This window comes from Chlamydotis macqueenii, chromosome 2 (assembly GCF_036417535.1).
Source record: "Chlamydotis macqueenii isolate bChlMac1 chromosome 2, bChlMac1.mat, whole genome shotgun sequence".
NCBI classification, from domain to species: Eukaryota; Metazoa; Chordata; class Aves; order Otidiformes; family Otididae; genus Chlamydotis; species Chlamydotis macqueenii.
The window spans coordinates 158,330,773-158,354,294 of NC_141557.1; the positions used below are offsets into that span (position 1 = coordinate 158,330,773).

At 38.7% G+C, this 23,522-nt stretch overlaps 1 protein-coding gene across 1 annotated transcript in view; it reads right to left on the bottom strand.

Moving 5' to 3' along the window:
• Window positions 1–23,522, bottom strand: part of FAM135B (family with sequence similarity 135 member B) — a 194,181-nt gene that overhangs the window by 64,206 nt on the left and 106,453 nt on the right. Inside the window, exons 4-6 of the mRNA XM_086742651.1 lie at window positions 12,124–12,263; window positions 4,348–4,418; window positions 2,233–2,406 (exon numbers count right to left, since the gene is read on the bottom strand). Coding sequence (XP_086598777.1) covers window positions 2,233–2,406; window positions 4,348–4,418; window positions 12,124–12,263 — 385 coding nt within the window. The remainder of the gene's footprint in view (window positions 1–2,232; window positions 2,407–4,347; window positions 4,419–12,123; window positions 12,264–23,522) is intronic.

Below are 23,522 nucleotides of genomic sequence, written 5' to 3' on the forward strand. Positions count from 1 at the left end.
GTGGGTGTACATTGCCCTGCGGGGAAAGGCCTGTATCAGCTTTGCTGGTTTCCCTACTGTTTTCACTTTTTAAATACAAGCAGTAGGGAAGAAATCTGGGGAAGAGTATCTAATTTGCCAAGAGAGACAACAAAATATGAAAAGCTGAGTCCACAGGACATATGTGAGGACGTAGCTGTGCTTCAGGAAAAGTTATTTTCCAGGACAATTTCAAGACAGCAGTGAATTTCAATTTTACCTAATGCATGATCTTTATTTTCAGGGTAGGTCTAGAACTAATGTTGTTTATATTTAAGTATATACATATGTGTAGAAATAATATGTATATACATGTAAAGTTCATACTATGATGGGACAGTTCAAGGTACCAAACTAAAACACAGTGAAACACCACATATATATTTTTCCCAGACAATGTAACTATCAGGTGTTTATTTTTTCTATATTGTGACAAAAAACTTTCCAGTCACTCAGGTTCTATCTTGTTACAACAATAAAGATGTGATTTTACAATGAAGTCTTATTTTAATATGTTCCCAGTAAACTCCAATGATAAGTGACAAGCAGGAAAGCTCTGAGCTGTGAGAAAAACAAGTAAGTTTTAGTTGGCTGGTTTTGTTTCAGAATGCTTGGAATTGTTATTTCTTTTACACTAATGTCCTCACCTTGATTTATGTTTAGAGAATGTTTTATATAAAGACTCTTCCGGTTTGAATATTTATCAAGAAGAAGATAAATCCTCAGTATCACACTTTAAAATGATTCTATGGGCTTAGGCAAATGAGACTCTACATTTTGTTTTCAAAAATCTTCATTCCACTGCATTAACTAAAAATTTTGTATACTTCATGAACGTCCACAAAATCACATTTTAAAAGCTGTAATAATCAGACTATGGAGCAGTTGCTGGTCATGTGATTCATGCCTAATAACAGTAACAAGTCTCTGCAGCCCCATTCATTAGAGGATAACAAAGCACTGAAAACAGTCATTAAGCCTGATAACTATTGTTCTTTCATCCTTTTTCAGCAGAACAATGGGCAAATTATCTGAGCAAAATTATGTGGTTAGAAGTAGTCTGTTACGATCTAATTCACTGTTTAAAAAGTCAACACATAGCAGAAATGGAGATACAGCAGTTACCTGTATCTCAGCAGCAGCAGAAGACAGATATGTCAGTGTGATCTGCTAATACAGCTCACATCGCTGTCACAACTCAACCTTTTACAATCTTAGCTTATTTTATGGCATTGTGTACAAGCAGTGCCCTTATACAAATGGAGAGCTGAAGCAAAGATGTATTAAGTCAAAACAAGAAACTCAAGAAAAAAGGAGTGTACAGGTTCATCTTTTCTGTCTCACACGGCGGTCTTTGCACAGTATTTGACAAATGTAAGGGTCTCCTGGTCTTTTGATAAACAGCAAGGCCTTGCTGGAGTAAAGAAAGTCGAACAACACTGAACGCTGCATTTTGCTGCAGGACCAAAGAAGTTCCCTCCCTCTCAGCACTCTTTATCTCTCTCGACGACAAGATTGGACACAAAGCAAATTGCCAGAAAGACCTTTGCTTCCCCTCGCCTGCTCTAAATATTAGAAGATATTGACCTCCAGCCCTGTTTTATTTGAAGGAGTTCTGAATTATTTTCTTGTCCTTACAAATCAGATAACATAAATCACACCTAGACCCCATGGCAGTGAGTATTATGCTGCTGCACAGTTAAATCAGATGATGCTGCAAAGAAGAAATTGAACGGAGCCTTATCCAGTACTGACTCATGCACGCCTCGTTCTAGCCATGTAACGAATTATGCTAATGCATGGGGGCCACAGATCAGATCAGAGTCCAATGGTCTTAAATGCTTTACAGAACTAAAGGGGGAAAAAACATAAATGCTCTTAGTTGCTTTTAGGCTAAAGAAACAAAACAGACAAGGCAAATAGAATTCTCACTTTCCTTACGTAACAGACGGGGAATAGAGAGATCAAGACTAATCAAAATTTCCGAACCTCTTCCCAAAGATTTTGCTAGTTTTTAGTCAGACCCTGAGTATCTTATCAAGGGAAGGAGCCTATGTCAGAGGCTGGCTCTAAACTTCAATCTCCAGAATCCTAGCTCAGGACAAAGAAAAACTTGAAATTAAACTATCCTCTCTGCTTCTCCTATACAATGAGCAAATGAACTCAGAAGAGGAATCTCCTCTGCCTTTCAACAGACATTTCTGTGTCCTTTACCTGATCAGAGGCTGGTGTAATGCTACCAGTGATGCATGCACCGTGATGGATATCACTGACAGGTGGAAATAGTCAAACATGACAGGAACATGGTGGTGCAGACCTCTCCGGGGGTGGAAGTGAAGACACAGTGTACGGCTGCTGATCATGGGGATTGCTGGAACATCTCTCAGCCTGGAAGAGAAGGAGGTTTACAAGGGTTAGTGAAAGCTTGAGTTGTCACAGCCTATAACACTCTACAGGCAGCAGACTGGGAAATGGCTTGAGTTGAATTTTTATCACTTCCCGGCTTCATAAGGGTTTACAAACTAATCAGTATCTTGTGTTGTACTTGTGCCCAGCATAAATACAAATATTATAAATATAAATATAAATATAAATATAAATATAAATATAAATATAAATATAAATATACACACATATAGATACAAAAATAAATAACAAGTGTAGAGATATATATAAATACACTGTATAAAAGAAAAATAGATGTGATGCAATTCCAGCTTCCCCTGGTGATTGTTCTCGATGTCCACCTTATGGACTAGTTCTGTGGACATCAAGAACTAAGTAGCAGAAGGAAACGCAGTTAGCAAACTGCTCAGCTTGTTTGAGTGTTCATAGCCAGGAAAGCTCAATACTTGTGATTTTAGTGTAAGAACAATCAACTCAGGCAATCTGTGAGAATTAGAAGCAAGTTTGTGTCAGAGAAAGCTGATAATATTCAGAGTACCTTTCCAGTTAGCTGATCTTCTGAAAAAACTTTTTGCACGAAGCCAAAAAAAACAGAAGGTGAAGAAACTGCAGAGAAACAATACAAGTTGGACTGGCTTCTCCTTTTTTTTTTTTCAGTAAAAAAAAAAAATACTTCAATTTAAAGTTTGTTTATAATTATTCCAGAATAACTTTCCTAGTGTGGACTCAGCCATATGACATCTGAGTCACCTACAGGGCAGGAGATTGAGATGTGAACCTGGAGGATGCCTAACCACATCCTCCCAATGCAAGTGAAACTCACTTCTAAAGAATTCTTTTACAGGATTAAAGACCATTCTGAAGCCATATTTTTTTCCCAGAGATAAAAAAAAAACTATGATGAGTTGGTTGAGTATGGTGCATGGTTAGTTCCAAGAAGTGTTTCGCTGAGATTTGCATAGTATTATTTTCTAAAAACCATTGCTTTTGTTTACAGTAAATTGGATTAATAATTCAGATGATAACATAAATTAAATGTATGTGCTAGAGCACAATTACATAACTTCAGTGTTTCTAGTCTTTTTATTCTTGGCTACCCCTTAATGTTTGTTTTTTCTCTCTTCTAGAACCATCAGCATCACAACTGCTGACTAATTGTCCAGTCCCACCTGCCTGAGAGAAAAAGTTTTCACTTTTTGTATCTTGAAGACAAAGGAAACATGTTCTTGAAATTTGTTTAGGTCCTTTATGGATATGAACAAAATAACATGAGGACAGTCTTAGCATGAAACATAGCTCAGACAATTTCTCTGTGCCCCCTCCCATCCCCCCATAAATGCTACTGAAGTCATTGGAAGCCTTTTCTGTGATTCAGTGAATAATGTCTGGGATCACGCTTCCTACTGTGTCTCGGAAAGGGATGCTACTCGCACTTCACCTAAGATTGTGGAATGAAATGCACTTCTAACAAATCAGATCCAATGGGAATACTGTTTCTTCCTAGAATATAGAGAAAGCTTTTGTTCTTAATACAAGAAAAGCACTTAGCATGTTAATACATCCATCTTCTGGCAGAAAATACTTTGTTTTCTCCTGAGATAAACTCATTCCTGAACCACAACCTCTGCTGACATGAAGGTCAGTGATTATATTCCCTTTGACTTTAACAACAGCAGAGATAGAGCAACACTTAACATCTTTGAAAACCTCACACCTAAAGGAGAAAAAATATTGTTCCTTTTAAGAGGAGTATGAGATACACTCCTCACATGCAGAGAGGAGAAACAGAAAGACTTGAACACTGAGGCAAAGGAAAGACTTATCAAAGCTGCCCCTTTTTCCAAAAGACTCTCACTTCATCAAAGTAATCTCCCAGTTGAACAAACCCTTGCATTACCAATTGAGCTTTAAATCAGCACTTACTGTTGTTCACTATCAGTAAAGTGCAGGTCCAACTTGAGCTGAAAATCTGCCTCACTCAATGCGTCTTCCACCTACAAAAAGAGAAAGGCAAGGTTACCCTTACAAATTGACACCTACAGTATTGAAGGCAAAGGTGGATGAGTTCGTATGATAAAAGCAAAGGCAAAAATATGCAGCAACAGCAGCACCACACCACAGTGGCAGAAAGAAGCACATGTGACAGCAAGTCGAGGCAATTGCTGAGTGAGTCAGAGGGAACCAGACCAGTCACAGGTTTTATCTGTTCCCAAGTGTCTTGTCATGTCAAAAAAAATAACTCCAGACAAGAGTAACCAGAGTGTGTAGAGCACTGCACTTGTTGGATGATTATTTCTTTGCACACTGAGAATCAGTGGAGTATTTCTGAAGCTGCACTCCCTCATTGAGCACGTTATTTGTTTGGGCGGTCTTGCCAGCTAAGCGAGAATAAGGACCATTTTTTCTTGGTTGAGAAACAGCCATGAATCCTTCTGGTTACCTCACTGTAACTAATACAAAGTTCAAAGTTTACAACTTCAAACTCACTGAGAAATGGCTCAAATAATTCTGACAATTTCTGATCTCTCATCATTAGCCTTTTAGATTGTTTCTCATCAAACTGAAGCTTTTTTCCCTCCCAGTCACTCTTCTGGCCCTTGACAGATTCATGGAGGACTTTTGTCATTGATTCTCATCTAGACCATTTCCTTTGCAAAATTCAAAGCCTTTTGTTGTTTTTAAAGCTTCAATTAACAGAAGATTAACAGTTCATGATGTTTCAGGATGTTGAGCATCTTTATACATAGTAGGATTCAGCTCACCAAAACCCCTGAAGATATGTGTGATCATAAGCCAACTCACTGGTACCTTCATCTAACAGGTCCACTAGTAAGATTACCCTTCTTTTATTTTCAATAAAATACTTTAATCAGATTTTCTGAAAGAGTAGATGATGGGAGCAGTAAGTTAGTTACCTTCACCCAGAAAGAACTACCTCGGATAACACATTCCAGCTTGGCACAGTTAAAGCAACTATGAGCAATGGTAATAAATAAATTAGAATGGAAGAAGGATTAAGCAATTAAGCTGCCCAGCACTTTCTCCTTCACTCCTCTGAAATGTCTTTTCTTCCCCAGCAATGTAGGTTTAGCAAAATAAAAAAAAAAGAATATTTATTTCTATCAACCTAAATGGAAACATGAGCCAAAAAATATTAATTTTAGTATGTATTGATGATCAGAGGGCTGGAGCACCTCTCCTATGAGGACAGGCTGACAGAGCTGGGGCTGTTCAGCCTGGAGAAGAGGAGGCTCCGGGGAGACCTTATAGCCGCCTTCCAGTACCTAAAGGGGGCTGCAGGAAAGATGGGGAGAAACCCTTCAGCAGGGCCTGTTGTGATAGGATGAAGGGTAATGGTTTTTAAATAGAGGGAGGAAGATTCAGATTAGACACAAGGAAAAAATTTTTTACACTGAGAGTGATGGAACACTGGCCCAGGTTGCCCCATCCCTGGAAACATTCAAGGACAGGTTGGATGGGGCTCTGAGCAACCTGATCTGGTTGGAGGTGTCCCTGCTCTTTGCAGGGGGGTTGGACTAGATGACCTCTAAATGTCCCTTCCAACCTAAACTATTCTATGATTCTATCATTCTGGCATTCTATTACCAAAATAGTCTTTTTCTGTGTGTGTAAGCATATTTTATTTTATACTAGAGTGCAACAGAAGATGCACAGGAATGCAGGTAGAAAAGAAGTGTTGTTTTCTGAGGATAAAGTATTGTAAATACTTCTTTTTAACCAATTTTTGCTATGAAAAGGTGTGGTGAGACATCTAGTTTCTGTCTTTTGTCAATGGAAAGCAACAAGCAGATGGATACAGAGAGCTGACCCATCCTGACATACACATCAGAACAGGACAATTGATTTCTGTTTGTTCCTGGCTCCTTCCACTGACAATAGATAGAGCCTAGAGAAATATCTTGGTGTAGATACACTTGAATTTTAGATGGCTTAAATTAGGCAAGATGAATTCTACTTTCTCGAGCTGATCAGCACCTTCTTAACAACAGACAGCAGGCAATGCCAGAGGCATCTAGCCTGGTCTGACAGGTAGGATTCATAAAATATATAACAGAAACCATGTTTAGCTAGGTCTTCCAAAGGTGAAACTCCATCTACAGTCTACCTTTTTCTGTTGAAGCAAGAAAATTGAGAGTTAAGGATTAATTGTACTTCGACAAAATTATCAAAGATGTAAAATCTAAACCCTTATGAAGTAATATGGTATTTATTCTAGCATGACCACAGACACAGACATGTGAGGAGAACACTCCAGCTTCTGTTTACTGAAAATGTGCTTTCTCTTTTGTGTTTGTCTCAAAACAGCTGGATGTATGTCTTTCAGAAAAAAAAAAAAAAAAAAAAAAAGACTTTTTCCTTTTTAATGAATCACAGTTGCTGGCAGTTGCAAAGGAAATAATCATTACTAAAGCTACAATCTGAATTTAATCTAGCAATTCAAGTATAGTGCTTCAGACAAAGCAAACCATATCCTTCAACAGAGGGGATGAAATTTTGGGTCTGTGCCTAATACTGCGGAGCATCTGCAACTGTCACTGAAATCTGAGTCTGTGTTTAAAACAAGTTCAATAGCTAGCGACACTAGCTCAAAACACCTTGAGGCAATAAGCAGATGTCTGAGAGACTTAGAGATATTCCTCACTGCATGGGGTCATGCATTAAGGTGCAAGTAAAGGATATTTTTAATCCCAAAACTGTACTGAAATCAGACTGTTCAGAATAGTGCAAAAATCCACATAAAATCCAATCATAGTTCTCACTGCACTCTTCATGAGAAAATATCATTAAAAGGCTTACACACAGGTTGAGACACAACAGAATTATGTACAGTAATTACATGACACAAGTTACCATACAGCTGTGATACTGGCTGGACTTTCCTGTGCTTTAATTTTTTCACTTATTAGAACCACAGGTGCATAAGATTCTTCACATGTCAAAAACCAAAATTGCCTTTCCATAGCTAAATCAGAGACTCAATTAAATTTCTATCATTCCTCAGTCTCCTGTATGAAATAATATTGTCCTTAAATGAAACATTGGTTGCTTCTTTTAGCACTACTGGGACTATTACGGTGTTTTCCACAGTTATTATTTACAGACTGTAAAATTATCCAAAAAGTTTGATAGACTATCAGATTTTTTAAAAAAATATTTTGATTTTCTCCTGATGAAAATTTTTACATTTTCACACCAATGTGCTTAAGAAATTAGTCTGAAAAGCTTCTCTGGAATATAATTAGTGTTTGAAAGGCTAAGCCAAGCACTGTCCTCCTAGGTGCTCTGTGGAGGGTCTTCCAGTGTTTATTACAAAGTTCTTTGACCCCTCAGCTGTGTTACTGATTAAAATCACAACTTGTGAAAGAGGAAATAAAGATCTATGTTTGTGGAAATACATTCATACTAAACAAGGTTTATTATTCTGTTCTGTAATACTCTGTACTCTCAAATAAAATCAAGGAAAATTCAGAATGTCTGACCTCTGGGAAATACTATAGCATTTCATATGCTGATCTTGTCGCCAGTCAAAAATAAATTATGTAAAGACAATTCTGAACAGAAATTTAAAATGCTTTCTTTGAAATAGTACATGTACTTCACTCTTTCTTTTTTTCCTGTAAAATCAAACAAGACAGAAATTAATTTTGTCATTTCTTATTTGATTAATTCTTCATTGTTTGCATCAGCTTAATATTACTCTGCATTTTATAGAATCATAGAATCATAGAATACTTTGGGTTGGAAGGGTCCTTCAAAGGTCATCTAGTCCAACTCCCCTGTAAGGAGCAGGGACATCTCCAACCAGATCAGGTTGCTCAGAGCCTCATCCAACCTGGCCTTGAGTGTTTCCAGAGATGGGGCATCTTCCACTTCTCTGGGCAACCTGTTCCAGTTTTCTACTACCCTCACTGTAAAAAATTTCTTCCTTATATCTAGTCTAAATCTACCTCCTCCTAGTTTAAAACCATTAGTGATAAAACCTATCACTACAGGCCCTATTAAAAGTGAAGGAGCCACTTACAGTGAGGGCTCTGTGTCTTGTAACATCATCTCATGTCTTGTGGAAAGTAAGTTTGCAAATTCAGTATCCATTGTTCTCCATTGCTAGGGTGTGCCTACATTTTCCCTAGTGTTCCCACCTTGGGCCTCATAGCTTGTACAAAAAGACCCCATTTGTCTGTGACCACATGCTATTTTCCAGAAGGTGCTGTCCAGAGTTCAGGATGTTTTCCAGTCTCTGGCTCTCTTGCCAAAGGACTGCACTGATAGGGAAATACATTTTATTAAATACTGTTTGGAATCTGTACAATATAAAGTATTTCTATATGAAAAGAAAAAGTATTTTATACAATTAAAAAGTATATATAAAGTACTCCAATTCCCGTTAAAGTGGCCCAGAATGAAGAGCATCATTTCAGTTTTGAATTCTAATTTTTCAAGTTTACATTTACATCTTTGGTTTAGATTTTAAAAGCTGTGCTAAATAGCTATAACTGAAGCTTCCAGCATTCTTATGACGTACTTCCACAATATTTAACCATTTAGCCAGAGTGTCAGACTGAATGATTTGGATGACCCACCTCACTTAAATTTCCCTGGAAAGCACAAAATCTAATATATTGTGATATCTCAGTTTGTCTCACTCTGTCCTCTCACAGCTACTAAATTGTCCCTGAATGAAGGCAGCAAGCAAGAAGAGAGACAAGTTACCTGTTTTATTGTTTGATGAAAGAGGTAGAGCTCCCTCTTTAATAAGAATGAAAGCTAAAGCTTATGAAAATAAATTAGACCTCTTTGTAACACTAGAGGCTGCTTCAGCCCTGCAATATTGTCTCATATGAATTCAAATAATGCTGCATTCTGGGATAATATAGAAAAAGGCAGCTAATAAACCAAAGAGTTTTAAAGCACTATTTATATGGTGAAAGGTATGCTCAGTGCCACTTCTAGGCAGATAATTGAGGTTTCTTCCAGTTAATGCCAGACATTAAAGATTTCCATATTTAAGCTTATCTAGGGTTAGCAAGATGAGGAGAGGAAAAGAAAAAAGAAACAGTAGCAAATAATCTAATCTGGACATGCACAATGGGTTTTGTTGTTTGGAGGTTTGGTTTTTTTTTTGTACTGAGCCTATCTCAGCAACCTATCTCATCAACAAAACTACCCTAGCACCATGAGGAGAAATCATACTGCTCCCTTGTTATAATATTTGCTAATTCCAGCTCTGTCAGAGCATATGAACTCAATACTCCCATTACCTAGTCTAACTTCCTTGTCTATTTATCATAACTTCCATTTACAGAAAAAGCAGCAAACAGATCCTTTACTCTCAACTAAAAAAAACCCCTCACTATACCACACAATTAGCACAAAAAGGACTCACATCTGTTGTTGTTAAATAAGTTAAGACATTATGAATAGAGATAATATTTAAATCACTTTACAAATCTCTATGTGTTTTGCTAACACCACGTTGCAAGGATCACATCCAACATACGAGATTATGTGACAGAGATGCAAAACCACCTGTAAACAACAGTTATGGATATTGTAGGTTTCTTTTGAGCACGATGCCCAGTGGAGTGGCACGATTTGATCTCTCCCATATTTATATCAAATTTGTAAAGTTGTGGAGGACAAGACATCAAAGCAGCAAAAAAAAAAAAAGGTCTGGGAGCATTAAGCAGAAGTGAATTGTGCTAATCTGCTTAACACAAAAAAAAACTTTTACAGATCTTTATTTTTTAAGTTTGATTTTTTTAGAGTGTCTTCAGTAGCTCATCTGGGAACAACAGACCTGTTTATCCTCTCATGCTACATCTGTCAAAACCCAAAGCAACTTCATCATACAGAGATGACAGTTTTCTCTGTGCAAAACCACTCTGTAAGTACAGAACAGGGCAGCTCTCCTTTTCCCAAGGGACCTCCTATGAAAAGACAAGTGTGATGCACACAGCACATCAAGAGTAAGAATGTGAGGAATCTTGTGAGATTTTTTTTTTTGTCATTTTGTGAGGTGCACATCTTTCCTGAATATTAATGCAAAAATCATCAGAAATCATCCCTGCTCAACACAGCAGAAACTGCTATAATTTGAGGGGAGGAACTTTTAATCAGAGATGTTCCACTGAGGAAGGATAAATTTAATATTCAATTAAGCATGTTGGAGCATTTTCCTAATGAATATTGATAAATTTGCATTTAGCAATTTTTCATATAAGCACAAAACAACAGTTCTAGGGAGGAATAAATTGATTATTCTATGTTAAAAAACCCCAAACAACACAAGCCAAACCACCAAGAAAAAAAAGTGGGAGGGAAAGGGAAGCATGTGAAATAAACTTAAATTAGGTTTTAATTTAGATCTCTGTGTAACTCATGTATATATGGGTTGAAATAGGACAAAATTGAAATTTTAAGTGTCTTCATGTTCAAATACAAAGTCATACAAGGAAGGACAGGTGAGTATCTCTGGCCCCAAGTTCAACACACAGCGTTTGATTCACACTGGCTGCATAACTTACAGAACCTGGTTTTGATGGCATGTTGATTTTGCAGAAACAGTTAATGTCATACCTCTCTCATTATCACTGACAGCAAATCCCAATGCCACATATTTTTTACCAGTCCTTGTGCTGGCAAAGCACAGTGATGACACATCGGGCCAGGCTTGAGTGCCATTCTGCTATGACACTTTCTTCTCTTTCTGTTTGAGTCCAGTAAAACAGGACTCTGTACTCTTAAGATTGCTCCTCTCTTGTAGCTACTGGGAACAGGAGTTATCACTGGAAGCCATTAGTTTCACATCAGTAAGAGGAAGCCAAAGGTGCCCTACAAGATGAGTGGTTCAGCTCACACACCCCCATTGTGTGGGTGCTCATGTTGGATGAAGGAGTAGATGCCAAATGGGGAGGAGGATCTCAGTACGAATCCATTCTAGCTGAGACACAATGAAAGCAAAGGGGTACATGGGCCATAGGAAGGGTAAGCTCCAGCAACTCTGCCATGCACTCCTGCAATCAGGAGCACTAAGGAAAAGGGTGAGTCCTCTGAGTGCTGGAAAGTGTCTGAGTATATTGGTTGCAGTATTTTCATTACTGTAGCAAAAACCTGTCACAAGGAGAGAGGAAGAGAAGAAAATAGCAGTAACAGATGGTAGGAGTGGAAGCTGGTCCTAGCAAGATGCAGAAGATTCTAATTTTTCTCAGGTGAGATTGATCTACACAGATATGTAGAACGAGTTATTTAGTGCAGAAATGACAAATTATGGTTGATACATTTGAAGTTCTGATATATCGATTTACCAGTATCTGTCAACATCTTATTCCACCAGAAAGCCAAGATGTAGACTACTCTTCATAACAGGCACAGTGCAGAGGGTCTATCTGACCAAATGCATATGGTTATAGTGTCGGTATTAACAAATAAACAGATCACTCCAGGCACTCGTGTTACCATTGGTATTAATGAGCACAGGACAGTCAATCTCCTTCTGATTGAGATGTTGGTATTTGGTCAGATAAATCATGCCTTTGCCTCCACCAGCATGAGACCCGTGAGAGCATAGGGATCCCGTGACAACTTCTCAAATTGAGATATCTGTGCAACGGACACCTAAAGTTAAGTAAGAGGACTCCCAACCCTCCTGGTTTTTGTGTGCCTCCCAAGATAACTCACCCTTTCGCCATCCAGAAGCAGGTGCACTCTGAAGTTCATTGATTCATTAAGAACGATCTCTTCGTTTCTGTACAAAATCTGAAATATTCTGCTGTAAACGTTGTTTTCATGAACACAGGCTGAACAAAGGCTGGAATCACCTGCACAAAACACAGACAGACTCCTGGTGTGATTTCTGCAGGGAGATTATTTTTTCTCATATGTTTTCACTTCAAGATTGTCTACACCAGATGTACTAGTACTTGTAATTAAACACTTTCATTCTCAAGAATTAATGGTTATGGAGCAGATCATTATTGTGGGTTGCAGGTTCACAAACATGGTACTTGAAGAAAATAAATATTAAACTGTAGGCAGGCTGGTTTTCAAAATGAGAATAGCTGACCTTGTGACAGCACTTACCCTATTAACTTTATTTCTAATGAAAGCATCAAGTGTCTTCCAGGGAGGTTTTCTACCCAACACCATGAGGCCTGTGGGTGTTGACCTGTGAAATTTCATCTTTTATCTGCAATGGGCATTTTTCAGAATCGGGAGTTTTCTTGTAATCTCTGGTGCTCCCAGAACTTACTATGTGGAGGGGGGACAATAGCCAACAGCAGATCTTGAATGTAGAGCCTGGAAGTGCAGAGGCATCTTAAAATACAGAAAAAGAAAAAAGTAGCCATTTTTTCAAGATGCCAACAGTTGTGTCTAAACCTCCAGGCACTTGACCCATGTGAGAGCTGCCAATTTGGCCCATACAATTGGGATTAACCTGAGGAACTCAAGAACAAAAACCTTGAGCTTCTCCACATTAAATTCAGACAGTCAATAGCTTAATATGTGTGCTGATGTGTCACAACATCAGAAATGAACTTCATATAAACTCAAGTGGGATTTGTCCTTCCCAAATTTTAGTTGTCTCCAGTGTTTGTATTTTGTATTGGTTACAATGGAGTCTATGGAATTTAAGACATAATTCACCTGACAAAAAAAAAAAAAAAGTGCATGCTTTCGACTGAGGCAAATTGTTGCTTCAAGTGCAATGCTTATTGAGCAATTCTTCTTTCACTAACAGGAAGATAGTATCACTTGCTTAGCTGTACAAACTCACATTGGAGGCAACTGCATTTACTGCAGTGAATTCCTTCCAGAGGAATCTGCAGTGACTGTGTGACTGTTTAATAAACAACTGGGCACCAGAGTTGGGTGCTTTCATGTTGTATCTTGGCTAATCAGAATCCTCTGCTAATTCTGCTTCCATAGCCCCTGAGCAACTACTTCTTGTAAAATTTACTCAGAGTTAGTTTTATCCTTTCTCAGCATTCAGTGCTGTAGGAATCTGAGCTTTTGAAATATAGTCCTTTAGCAAATAGTATTTTGGAACTTCCCTGACAAGGTGTGTTTAAAAAAGGTGTGCTTAAAAAAGGTGTACCAGTATCAGTTCTTCAAAGAGAGACAGATCTGTGATCATCATCAGGAAGCCAGTAGGCACATACTTTTTACAAAGAATAGGTTTTCAGAAGGTCCACGTAGGAATTTGGACCTTTGCAGAATTGTTTTGAGTCCATGAGCTGTGGTAAGACAAAAGTCCACGTCAGAAGGTCTTGAGGTCTGCTCATTTGTCAAGAGTTTCCAATTAGGACAGTTCTATTCTGCTGTGCTAAAGCTTTTGCTCTGCTTTTCAGTGCAAGAATCATACATAATTTGCAATAAGAATTCAGTCACTCAAGACTGACAGAAGGCTAGAGATTTCCTGAGGTAAAGTTTGGTTAGGGGAAAAAAATATAAAAGAATAGGAAGGACTTTTTTTTTTTTAAAAAAAGAAAATTACTAAAGGCCATGGTAGACAAGTGAATGGAGTTTTGTCATAACGATTAGTTTTTGTGGCGCCAGTCTGCTGGAACTGGAACACTGCAGACAAAGAAGTACTTTCCCCAAAAAAAAAAAAAAAAAAAAGAAAGAAAGAAATAGAAAAAAAAAATCATATGGGGTGGGGGGAGGCGTTGATTAAACCCCAATAAGACTTGAGCTAATTAATTAGCAGGACCATGGTGCTGTCATCCAGACTACATTCAAATAATTTTCTTATTACTGACTTACCAAGCACAACCAGGAACAGCCTCAGTGTTTCACCCTGCTATTGTCTTCCCATCACATATCCTGCACAACAGTTATGTGTAAATTCAGGCAGCCTAGATAAATACACATTTATTTCCTGGTGCTACACAAGTTAGGCTAGAATGTTTCAGCCTGATTAGCTCTTTAAAAGCATGCAGTCGTATTTATTTTAATTTAAATCTCATCATATCAGAGACACTGCAAAAATCATATTAAAGGTACAATGCTTTCTTATTTCTAGCCGGCAGACAAAGGAAGCTTTATGTTATTTGATTTTGATATTGATATACTGGTAGTCTTCTAGGACAGAAAGTTTAATGTCATTTTCTTTTCAAACACACTCCTGTGCAGACCACTCCTAGTCTGTAATTGCTTTAGGAGCTAGATTTGCAAGGTGGCATGAAGACTCATTTTTCTTGGTGGAAGATCAAATTCAAAGACATGCTACAATGCTTAGAGTTGTCTCAAATCATTCTGAGTGAATTTGATACTAGAGGGCCAAAAATTGCTCATTTTGCAAAGAGATCTGGCAGAGAACCAGAGTAGATGAGGGCCTGATCATCTAAACACAACCTATCCCAGCCTGCTTCTTTCTCTTTTAAAGTATGATATAAGTCTGTGGCAGGAATTTTCTCAGAGAAACACTTGGCAGCATGAAGATGTCTTAGTAATGCAGACAGAAAGGCAGGCACTCTGTCTCTCAAAGCAAAGGGTAACGACACCATCTCCATAGACATTGCCCTTCAGGCAGTAGCACTCAGGCTGCGTGGCTGTGTGACTGGTGCAGGTACCACTAGCAAGAAGAGGTACCTGCACCAAACATACTGTTCCTTAGTTTGCCCCATGAAAATATCATCATCCCAGTAATTTTTACAAACTTCCCCTTGTTCCTGGGATATCTTCTGCCACTCATGTCTCTCTAACCCACAGACTTGTCTGCTAATAGACAGTGGCAATAAAGTTGACATTCGCCATGGCTGACATCATTCAGAGCAGGCTGCTGGCAGAAGACACAGCCAGAACACATACCCCCATGTTCAAATAAGAATCTCTGTCCTTTGGCACAAAGCACAGGGTGGTGTGAAAGAGAAGTTTGAAACTATAGGCTTTCCAAAATCTCTTTCTAGCATAACCTCATTACGCAAATAGCTCTGAGCTATGCCTGCACTGCTCAGCAGTCACACGCAGTTCAAAGAAGACAAACATAGTGTGTGGAAACTGCTCGGAGCTCTCACTCCCTGGTGAGAGCTGGAGCTAAGACTGTACTGACCTGCATTTAGCTCTTTATTTCACAGTATCAAAGGCTTGAGCTTTGTTTAACTCAACCAGGAAAGTTTAATTTTGTGGCAATGAGCTTTTGCTCAGTAAATTTCCTTGTTAAGAGGTTTATTTGTGACACTTGCAGTGTCCCTTAAGCTAGAAGGAATCGTATTTTCCTGTCTTCTTTTCCTAAGTGGCTATTCCATTTACTGCTTATCTTCTTTGGGTTGAATAGCTCTTCAAATTATCTGGAAAGTGAAAGAGCTCTCAGGGCTGTAAGAACCATTGCAAGTATGAACGGGACAGTTGTGCTGCACAACCATTCATTTAAGAGAATGAGAGAAGCCTGTTGATGCATCTCTCTCTCTCTTCTTTCCACAGGAAATATACTGCCATCCCACCACCATCCCTACCAATCCCTTTACAGACTACTGAATAATGGCATTTTTAAAAAAAGAAAGGGAAAAAGGCTCTTTGAAGTTGTGCACGCACATACATATAGCATAGGTTGACTGTACAAACCAGTCAGTATTTTATGCCCTGCTTTCCCACTGTATCCATATTCAATTTACCAAGCTCCCCTAGATGCACTCTAGCCTACCTCATCTTCCCATCTGGAAGTTTCTATAGATGGAGATTTCTAAATATCATTGCAGCACATCATACAGAAACTATTCATCCCTTTAAAAAATCAGAGAGAGGCTTTGCTATTTAGAACCTGGAGGTCCCAGAAAACATCTGTCCAGATAATCTTAGAAGGAAGGAATTGATGGATAGGTGACCTGTAAACAAATTTCTTACTTATCTTCAGTCTAATTTAGTGAGAATATAAACTATATTGTTCTGACAATCACTGCCAGTAGGAAGGTGCTGGGGTGTTGGTGTTGGGCGTCTGTGGCAGATGTTCAAAAGCCCCTGAAGAATGGAATGGAATAGAATGGAATAGAAATAGAAATAGAAATAGAAATAGAAATAGAAATAGAAATAGAATAGAATAGAATAGAATAGAATAGAATAGAATAGAATAGAATAGAATAGAATAGAATAGTTTTGCATAATGTCTCAGAGCGTATATGTGAGTTGGGATAGGAAAGTAGAAAGGAGTAAGCAATGGATAAGAAAATCTGGTTTAATATCTACAAGAAAAAGTGTTGGAACCTGAAGGAAACCACTAGAAAACATAGTCCCCTACAGACATATGTGACATCTGGTCAAATTCACTTAACCATAGCTTTGCTGTTGTTAGTAGGTATCATTTGATATCGTTGATAATGAAATCAACTTTCGTTGACTAATGCGCTACTCTATTTGTATTTTGAAGGGGTGTGATATGCCAGAATAGCTTACCCTTCTAACCGAAGGGTCCACTAGTACATCAACTGAAAGTACTGCTTTGCCAGACTGGCAGCATCCTTTAGCTGGTGCAAAGCTGTGGCAGGAATCTAAGTTTCCCTGATTTTCAGATGTTCTCATTTGTGTTATTTCCCTCAGCAACACCCTCAAACCACTTTTCTTCATGTGAGGAGAGAATGACATTTCTAGAGAAAAGTCATCAAAGATGTAATTGTTTCCCCAACCTTTCCAATATCCTAATACATGTGCCAGATAGATTAGCACTCCTCCCAAACTCCACTCCATAAAGTCAGTTATCCCAACTGTCCTTTACAGATATCTCCCTTTCTTCATTTTTTAACTCTGAGCTTTTATAGCATCCTTCCTCTGCTTTCACCATGCCTAAATTATCTCCCTTCTTCCCTTTAAATCTCCTTTATTTGAACCATCCTTTACTCACCTTTTTTTTTAACCTCTATAAAAATGGTTTGAGAATTTTCATAGTTGTTCTACGTCAACAACATTTCCACGGAGCAAACAAGCAATGAACTCACCTTGGCAGAATTAACTGACAATGACACGCACATATCTCAGCCTCTAGTTTCTGACTTTGAAATGGCGACGTCTTGGTGTAGCTGATGATTAATGATTTCCCCAGAGGTACCTAAGTCATACGAACCCTTGCTGTTTGCAAAGCAATGGGATTGTCCAGTTTTTATCCCCTCTGCAAACTGTTTGCATTGTAAGTTGTTAGCATGCTTCAATCTCAACACCTAGATTCTTTCCATAATTAGTATTTTCAATTGTGCTTCCTCCTGACATCTATAACTGCCAAAGACAAATGGAATAAATTTTAACCAAGAAACCTTTTCAAGGATGGTACGCATCCTGGTCTGAGACCCAGATTTGCCCAAGAGCATTTGTATAATCTGACCCTTCAGAAATACTGGAGTTTTGTTCATATTTATTTATTCAGGGCATTAAAACATGTAAATGCCTAATCGCACAGTCCCTAATTCAGAACTCTTGCATGAAGTAATGTTCCTATGATAGGATGGTACCTTTAAAGACATAAGTGAAAGGTAAAATGTTTTAGAGAGTTTCTGAAGAAAAAAAAACAACAGTTAGGAAGAGGTACTCAGTTGTAGTACTACAGAGACCATGCACAGCAAGCATGATCATTGTTACATCACTTTCCATTACTGTTTAAGTTCACTTCTGTCTTAGTTTAGCCCTCTCAGGACCAAGCTACGCCATCTCTCACTCACTCTCCCCATCCTCCAAGGCAATAGGGAAAGAAAATATAACAGAAAGCTCAAGGTTTGAGATAAGGACAGGAAGAGATCATTCAAGTTACCGTTACAGGCAAAAAAGACTTGACAGAGAACAAAAACAACTTCCCCCCACACCCTCTTCCCAGGCTTAACTTAATTTCAAATTACCTCTACCTCCTTCCCCCGACAAGTGGCACAGTGGAAAAGAGGGAATGGGGGTTATGGTCAGTTCACCACGTATCGCTTTAGGTCGCTCCTTCCTCCTCGGGGGAAGAACTCCTCAGATTCCTCCCTACAGTCATTCGTGAACCGCTCCAGCGTGGAGCTCGGCCCTGGCCAGTGGCGGGTCCACCCTAGAGCCAGCTGGGTCCACTGGACAAAGGGGAAACTTCTAGCAGCTTCTTACAGAAGCCCCCTCTACTGCACAAAACTAGCACAGCTTCCAAGAGGTATCAGAAGCATGAAGAAAGCCTTGGAATTAGGTCCCTGGTTTATTTTAAAATGACTACCTTGTTAAGAGTAACTTCAAATAATGTTAGATTTCCCTACACAACAAGGAGCATGAGACCTCAATGAAACATGAAAAACTCTGTTCTCCAGAGGAAACATATTAAAACCTCCTTCATAGCAAATTTTCTCTTTTACAGCTTTGCTGTTAAACTTGTAGGACTTGACTATAGCTGTGCAGAGAATTACAGGGGAAAATACCATACTCATACCCCTCTGTTATCTCTGATTTTAGTATACGGCAACTTTAGAGTTTGACAATGAAAGCACAGAGATAGGATTTACCCTGACTTCATCCTCTATCCAGTAGTCCAGAGAAGTAATATTAATTATTCATTTTTCAAAATAAGGAAGGGGGAAATGTGAGGACTCACTCCTGACACTCTGCTGCTGGAAAGCTTACATCACTTCCTTCCACCCACACAAGGCAGAGAACAAAGAAAGTAATATTTTTTATTCTAAATATAAAAGTACTACTGCAGGGAATATGGCCTTTTAGAAAGATGGCTTCAGGTTTACATCCTGCTTTCTCCAGAATAATTTCTCTACAGTTTCCTGAGCATTGTGTAAGAGGTCTAAAATGAACAGAGAGCGATTACACAGCCAGGAAAAAATCCATATGGAAAACAGATCTAACTTCAGATCGAGCCTCTTTAATGTCTTTACAACTATAGTATCGGAAACAAGATAATTACTCAATTGCTGGCAACTTCTTGAATCTTTCTTGCTGTCTGAGAAAAGCAGCATTATTATGCTGCTGTTCAGAAAAATGGAAAAGCAGGGTTCAGCTAAGTTTTGCTTTAATTAAAGAGATACTCTTTAATAATGCAGGGAGATGTGTGCTTGCAGTCCAGAAAGCCAACCACATCCTAGGCTGCATCAAAAGGAACGTGGCCAGCAGGCTGAGGGGAGGCGATTCTCCCTCTCTACTCTGCTCTCGCAAGGCCCCACGTGGAGTGCTGTGTCCAGTTCTAGAGCCCCCAACATAAGAAGGACATGGACCAGTTGGAGAGGGTCCATAGGAGGGCCACAAAGATGATCAGAGGGCTGGAGCACCTCTCCTATGAGGACAGGCTGAGAGAGTTGGGGCTGTTCAGCCTGGAGAAGAGGAGGCTCCGGGGAGACCTTGTAGCGGCCTTCCAGTACCTCAAGGGGGCCTACAGGAAAGATGAGGAGAAACTCTTTAGTAGGTCCTGTTGTGATAGGACAAGAGGCAATGATTGCAAACTAGAAGGAGGTAGATTTAGACTAGATATAAGGAAGAAATTTTATATGATGATGGTGGTGAAGCACTGGAGCAGGTTCCCCAGAGAGGTGGTGGATGCCCCATCCCTGGAAACATTCAACATTGGATGGGGGTCTGAGCAACCTGACTTGGTTTTAAGTGTCCCTGCTCCTTGCAAGGGGGTTGGCCTAGGTGACTTTTAAAGGTTCCTTTTATTTCAGACCATTCTGTGATTCTATGGTTCTATTAAATCATTGTGTTGCTGTTGTAAACAGAGCTTTACTGTAAATATTTCTTTATAAATAACAGTGTACACTTAAACATTTGTGTTTCAGATTAATTTAGGGCCACAAGAAGCATATAATAGTCTCTATACTTGGGTTCCCAGACAGGAAAATATCAGAGACATATGAAATCTTTAAATGTAGATGAGTTCATTCTCCCAGGTCACGCGTGCAGACGGATGAAGGGCATTGCAATGTACTCACTTAAGAAAGAGCTGTGAGCGTTTTGAAACCTTCCTACCCACAAACCTTATGTTACTACCCACGCAGACATGTTGTGTCAACGGTTCATGTGATTTTTCCTAATCTGCTTCGGTGGAAAGTCAACTGTTGGTAAATTGCAGCAGAAGGCAGTTTAAACTAAGCTAGATGTTCTTGCCCTGAAATTAATTGGAAGCAATCACATATTCTATTAACATAAGTGAACAGGGCAGGCAATAATAAATAAGTATAGATAGTATTGCCCTTAAAATCTCTGTCTTGACTAGCTGTATCCCACCTACCTGTAATCTGAGCGATCTCTACAGCACACATCATACTGCTTGGTAAACATAACCAAAAATCTATCTAGTGGATGACTACTTCCCTCAACCATCCAGACACAGACTTTGGGCTGTCATCTCTCAGGGGGGTTGGATTAGATGACCCTTAAAGGTCCCTTTCAACCCAAACCATTCTATGATTCTATTATGATCTCAGATTCCCACTAGCCTCTCAAGGAGTTGGTTCTTGTTCAGAATCTCTACAAAATAGGTATAGATTTTATAATTTCTAAGTTTTCTCATCATCTAATTTCTTCTACTATTGACAAAATTCTTAAACACTTACAAGCAATACTAATTTTGCTACTTTTTAGAGAAAATTAAGACATGTGGGCATTCCTCGAATGAACAGTACTCCATCTTGCTAGAACCTAAGCACCATACTGCAAAATATAACCAAAGGAGACCAGAAATTCTTGTGCAAATAGCCCTGTTTATCTAACTTGCTTTTTTCCCTTTACCATCTGTTGGATCCATATGCCTTCTTAAATAAGAGCTAATTATAGGCCTCCACCACAACTAATAAAATAGTGGTAACTGTTGCAAACTTCAGTTGAAAATATTTCATTTCTTCTTTATAAAAATACCCCTAAACTAGACACTGAGATGGTTGCCTTTCTCTGGTTTTCTGGACTTGGGTACAGTTGATGCACATATGTCTGTGTTAACATATGGATTAAATTCATAACAAGCTGGAGAAATAATAAAAGCCAAAGTATAATTCCCACCAAGTACATTAGGAGGGGTGACTTTGGGATGGAAAGTGACTGTGTCTAATAAATTTCCACTGACATGTACTGTAGCAGAGCTCTTACTGTTTTGAGTTTTCCTTCACTGCCCTTGTGCAATTGTACTGAGTGACAGAGAGACAAGAAACAACCCTGTCACAAAATTATCTGGCAAATTAGCAAAGAGGGATCCAGTACTAAAATTAAATTTTGGAAGTGAGATTCCAGCCCATTTAGAGAACAATATATCTCCTAATGAGCTCAAAAAGTCAAGATTTCACTTTCATGTCCAATAGGCATTTGTAGAAATGTCCATTTGTATAAATGTAAATTTACATCATTCAAGCAAATGTTTTAGAACTGGCTCCAGTGTCAATGTCACTCTGCATTGCTGTGTAATGTGAAAGGACTGAAGGATAAAAATTAAACCAGTCCTAAATATGGCAAATGAAGAGTTGAAGTGCCTTTAAAAAACCCCAAACAATAAATAGCTCTTTCAGCATCACAAGACTGGCAATTTCAGACTGTCATGCTGACCTTCCAGGAAGTTTAGAACTGTTCTGGCAGAAATTAGAATGAAATAAAAAAAAAAAAAAAGAAAGCAAAATGGGAATAGTATGTTTTAAGTTAGTTCATTCCAACCATAGTTGTTTCCCATTATAACCACCACAACCTCTTTGTGTAAATGAGTGGTGCACATAGAAGCAAAAGAACACTTCCAGGATTCCATTTCATTTCCTTTCATTTCATTTCTTTTCTTTTCATTTCAGTTCCTCTGGCTGCCAATGGAAAGATTTCCTTCCACTTTTCTCACCACTGCTCACATGATGTTTTGACAGCTGGAACACCACAAATATTTAAAGATACAGATATGTAAGAGTTTAAATATATATTAAAAATGGGAAAATATATACTTTACAGACACTTCAAACATGGTCATAACATTAGGACTCACCTGTTATTTCCTCAGTGCTGCATAGCATATCTGGCATCATCTCATCAACACAACAACAACTGAATCAGTAAAGTCCCAAGCTAAAATCACAGACTTTAAGTCAAACTGGAAATTAAAGATTTCCCAGACAGGGCTGTAACACTTTCAAGTCCTCTGATCAATGCTATGGATTGGGAACTAAATGCTCTCGTGATGTACTATTGCAATGCCTGCTGTGTTCAAGAAGGTGATGGATGAAGGTCATACATTTACCAAACTTTTATCTTCAGCATTAGGGCCAGTTGCACTTTACTCAGAGGGTAAATTACTATGAATTAAATATGTAAAATATTTTGTGACAGTCTAATAAAAAATCTGACAATAAATCTAATTTGTCAGATGTAAGAGGAAGTTCCTAAGATGCCACTGTAAAATAAAAAGCCTGAGGATTTGTAGTGAAGGACCTCAGACTCCCACTGGAAGAAGTCACCAGTGCTGGTTACTGTTTCTGCAAAACCAGGCAAGTTACCCAGGTAGTTAAATACCGGTTTCTGAACCCCGCTCTGGATCACAGAAGCAAGCACACAAAATACATTGCAAGGTCCTACGTTTTTTTTCCTCTTTGTGTACAATAACAGTCAGGAGGTCTTTCATATCCTTTCTATGATCAATCTTCAGAGTTAAGTTAGATACAAGAGATCTGATTCCTCAGCTGCTGCTGCTACAACTGAAAGTCTTTCATTCTACAGGCTGCAGGTTCCATTTGTAGTGTGATGTTCAAGGCAAGTTTGTCACATCCAAATTTACAAGATGATGCTTCCACATTATGTTCTTTCTCCATGTTCAAATGGATCTCCCGTGCTCATTCAGGAGAGACCTGATCCTCGTGCCCAGGTGGTCTCTGATTCTGACCAGTAGATCTGGTACTTGTATACAGTGGGAGAAAGGGTAGAAACACACAGACCTCCTTACCTGCCCATAAAACAGATGGAAGAGCTTGCTGATTTCCCAGGGTGAGATAATGACCTATAAATCAGATGTTTCTTAAGGCGAAGAAATACAAACCACACTCCAGAAAGGCAGTCAACAGGATGGAGACTGACAGAATCAGACTATAGGTAAGTTATGTCAAGGCCTCATATTTTTAACCCAAGTATTATTACAACCCTTGAAGCAGATAGGTGTCACTTAGATACTCAAGCAAAACTCT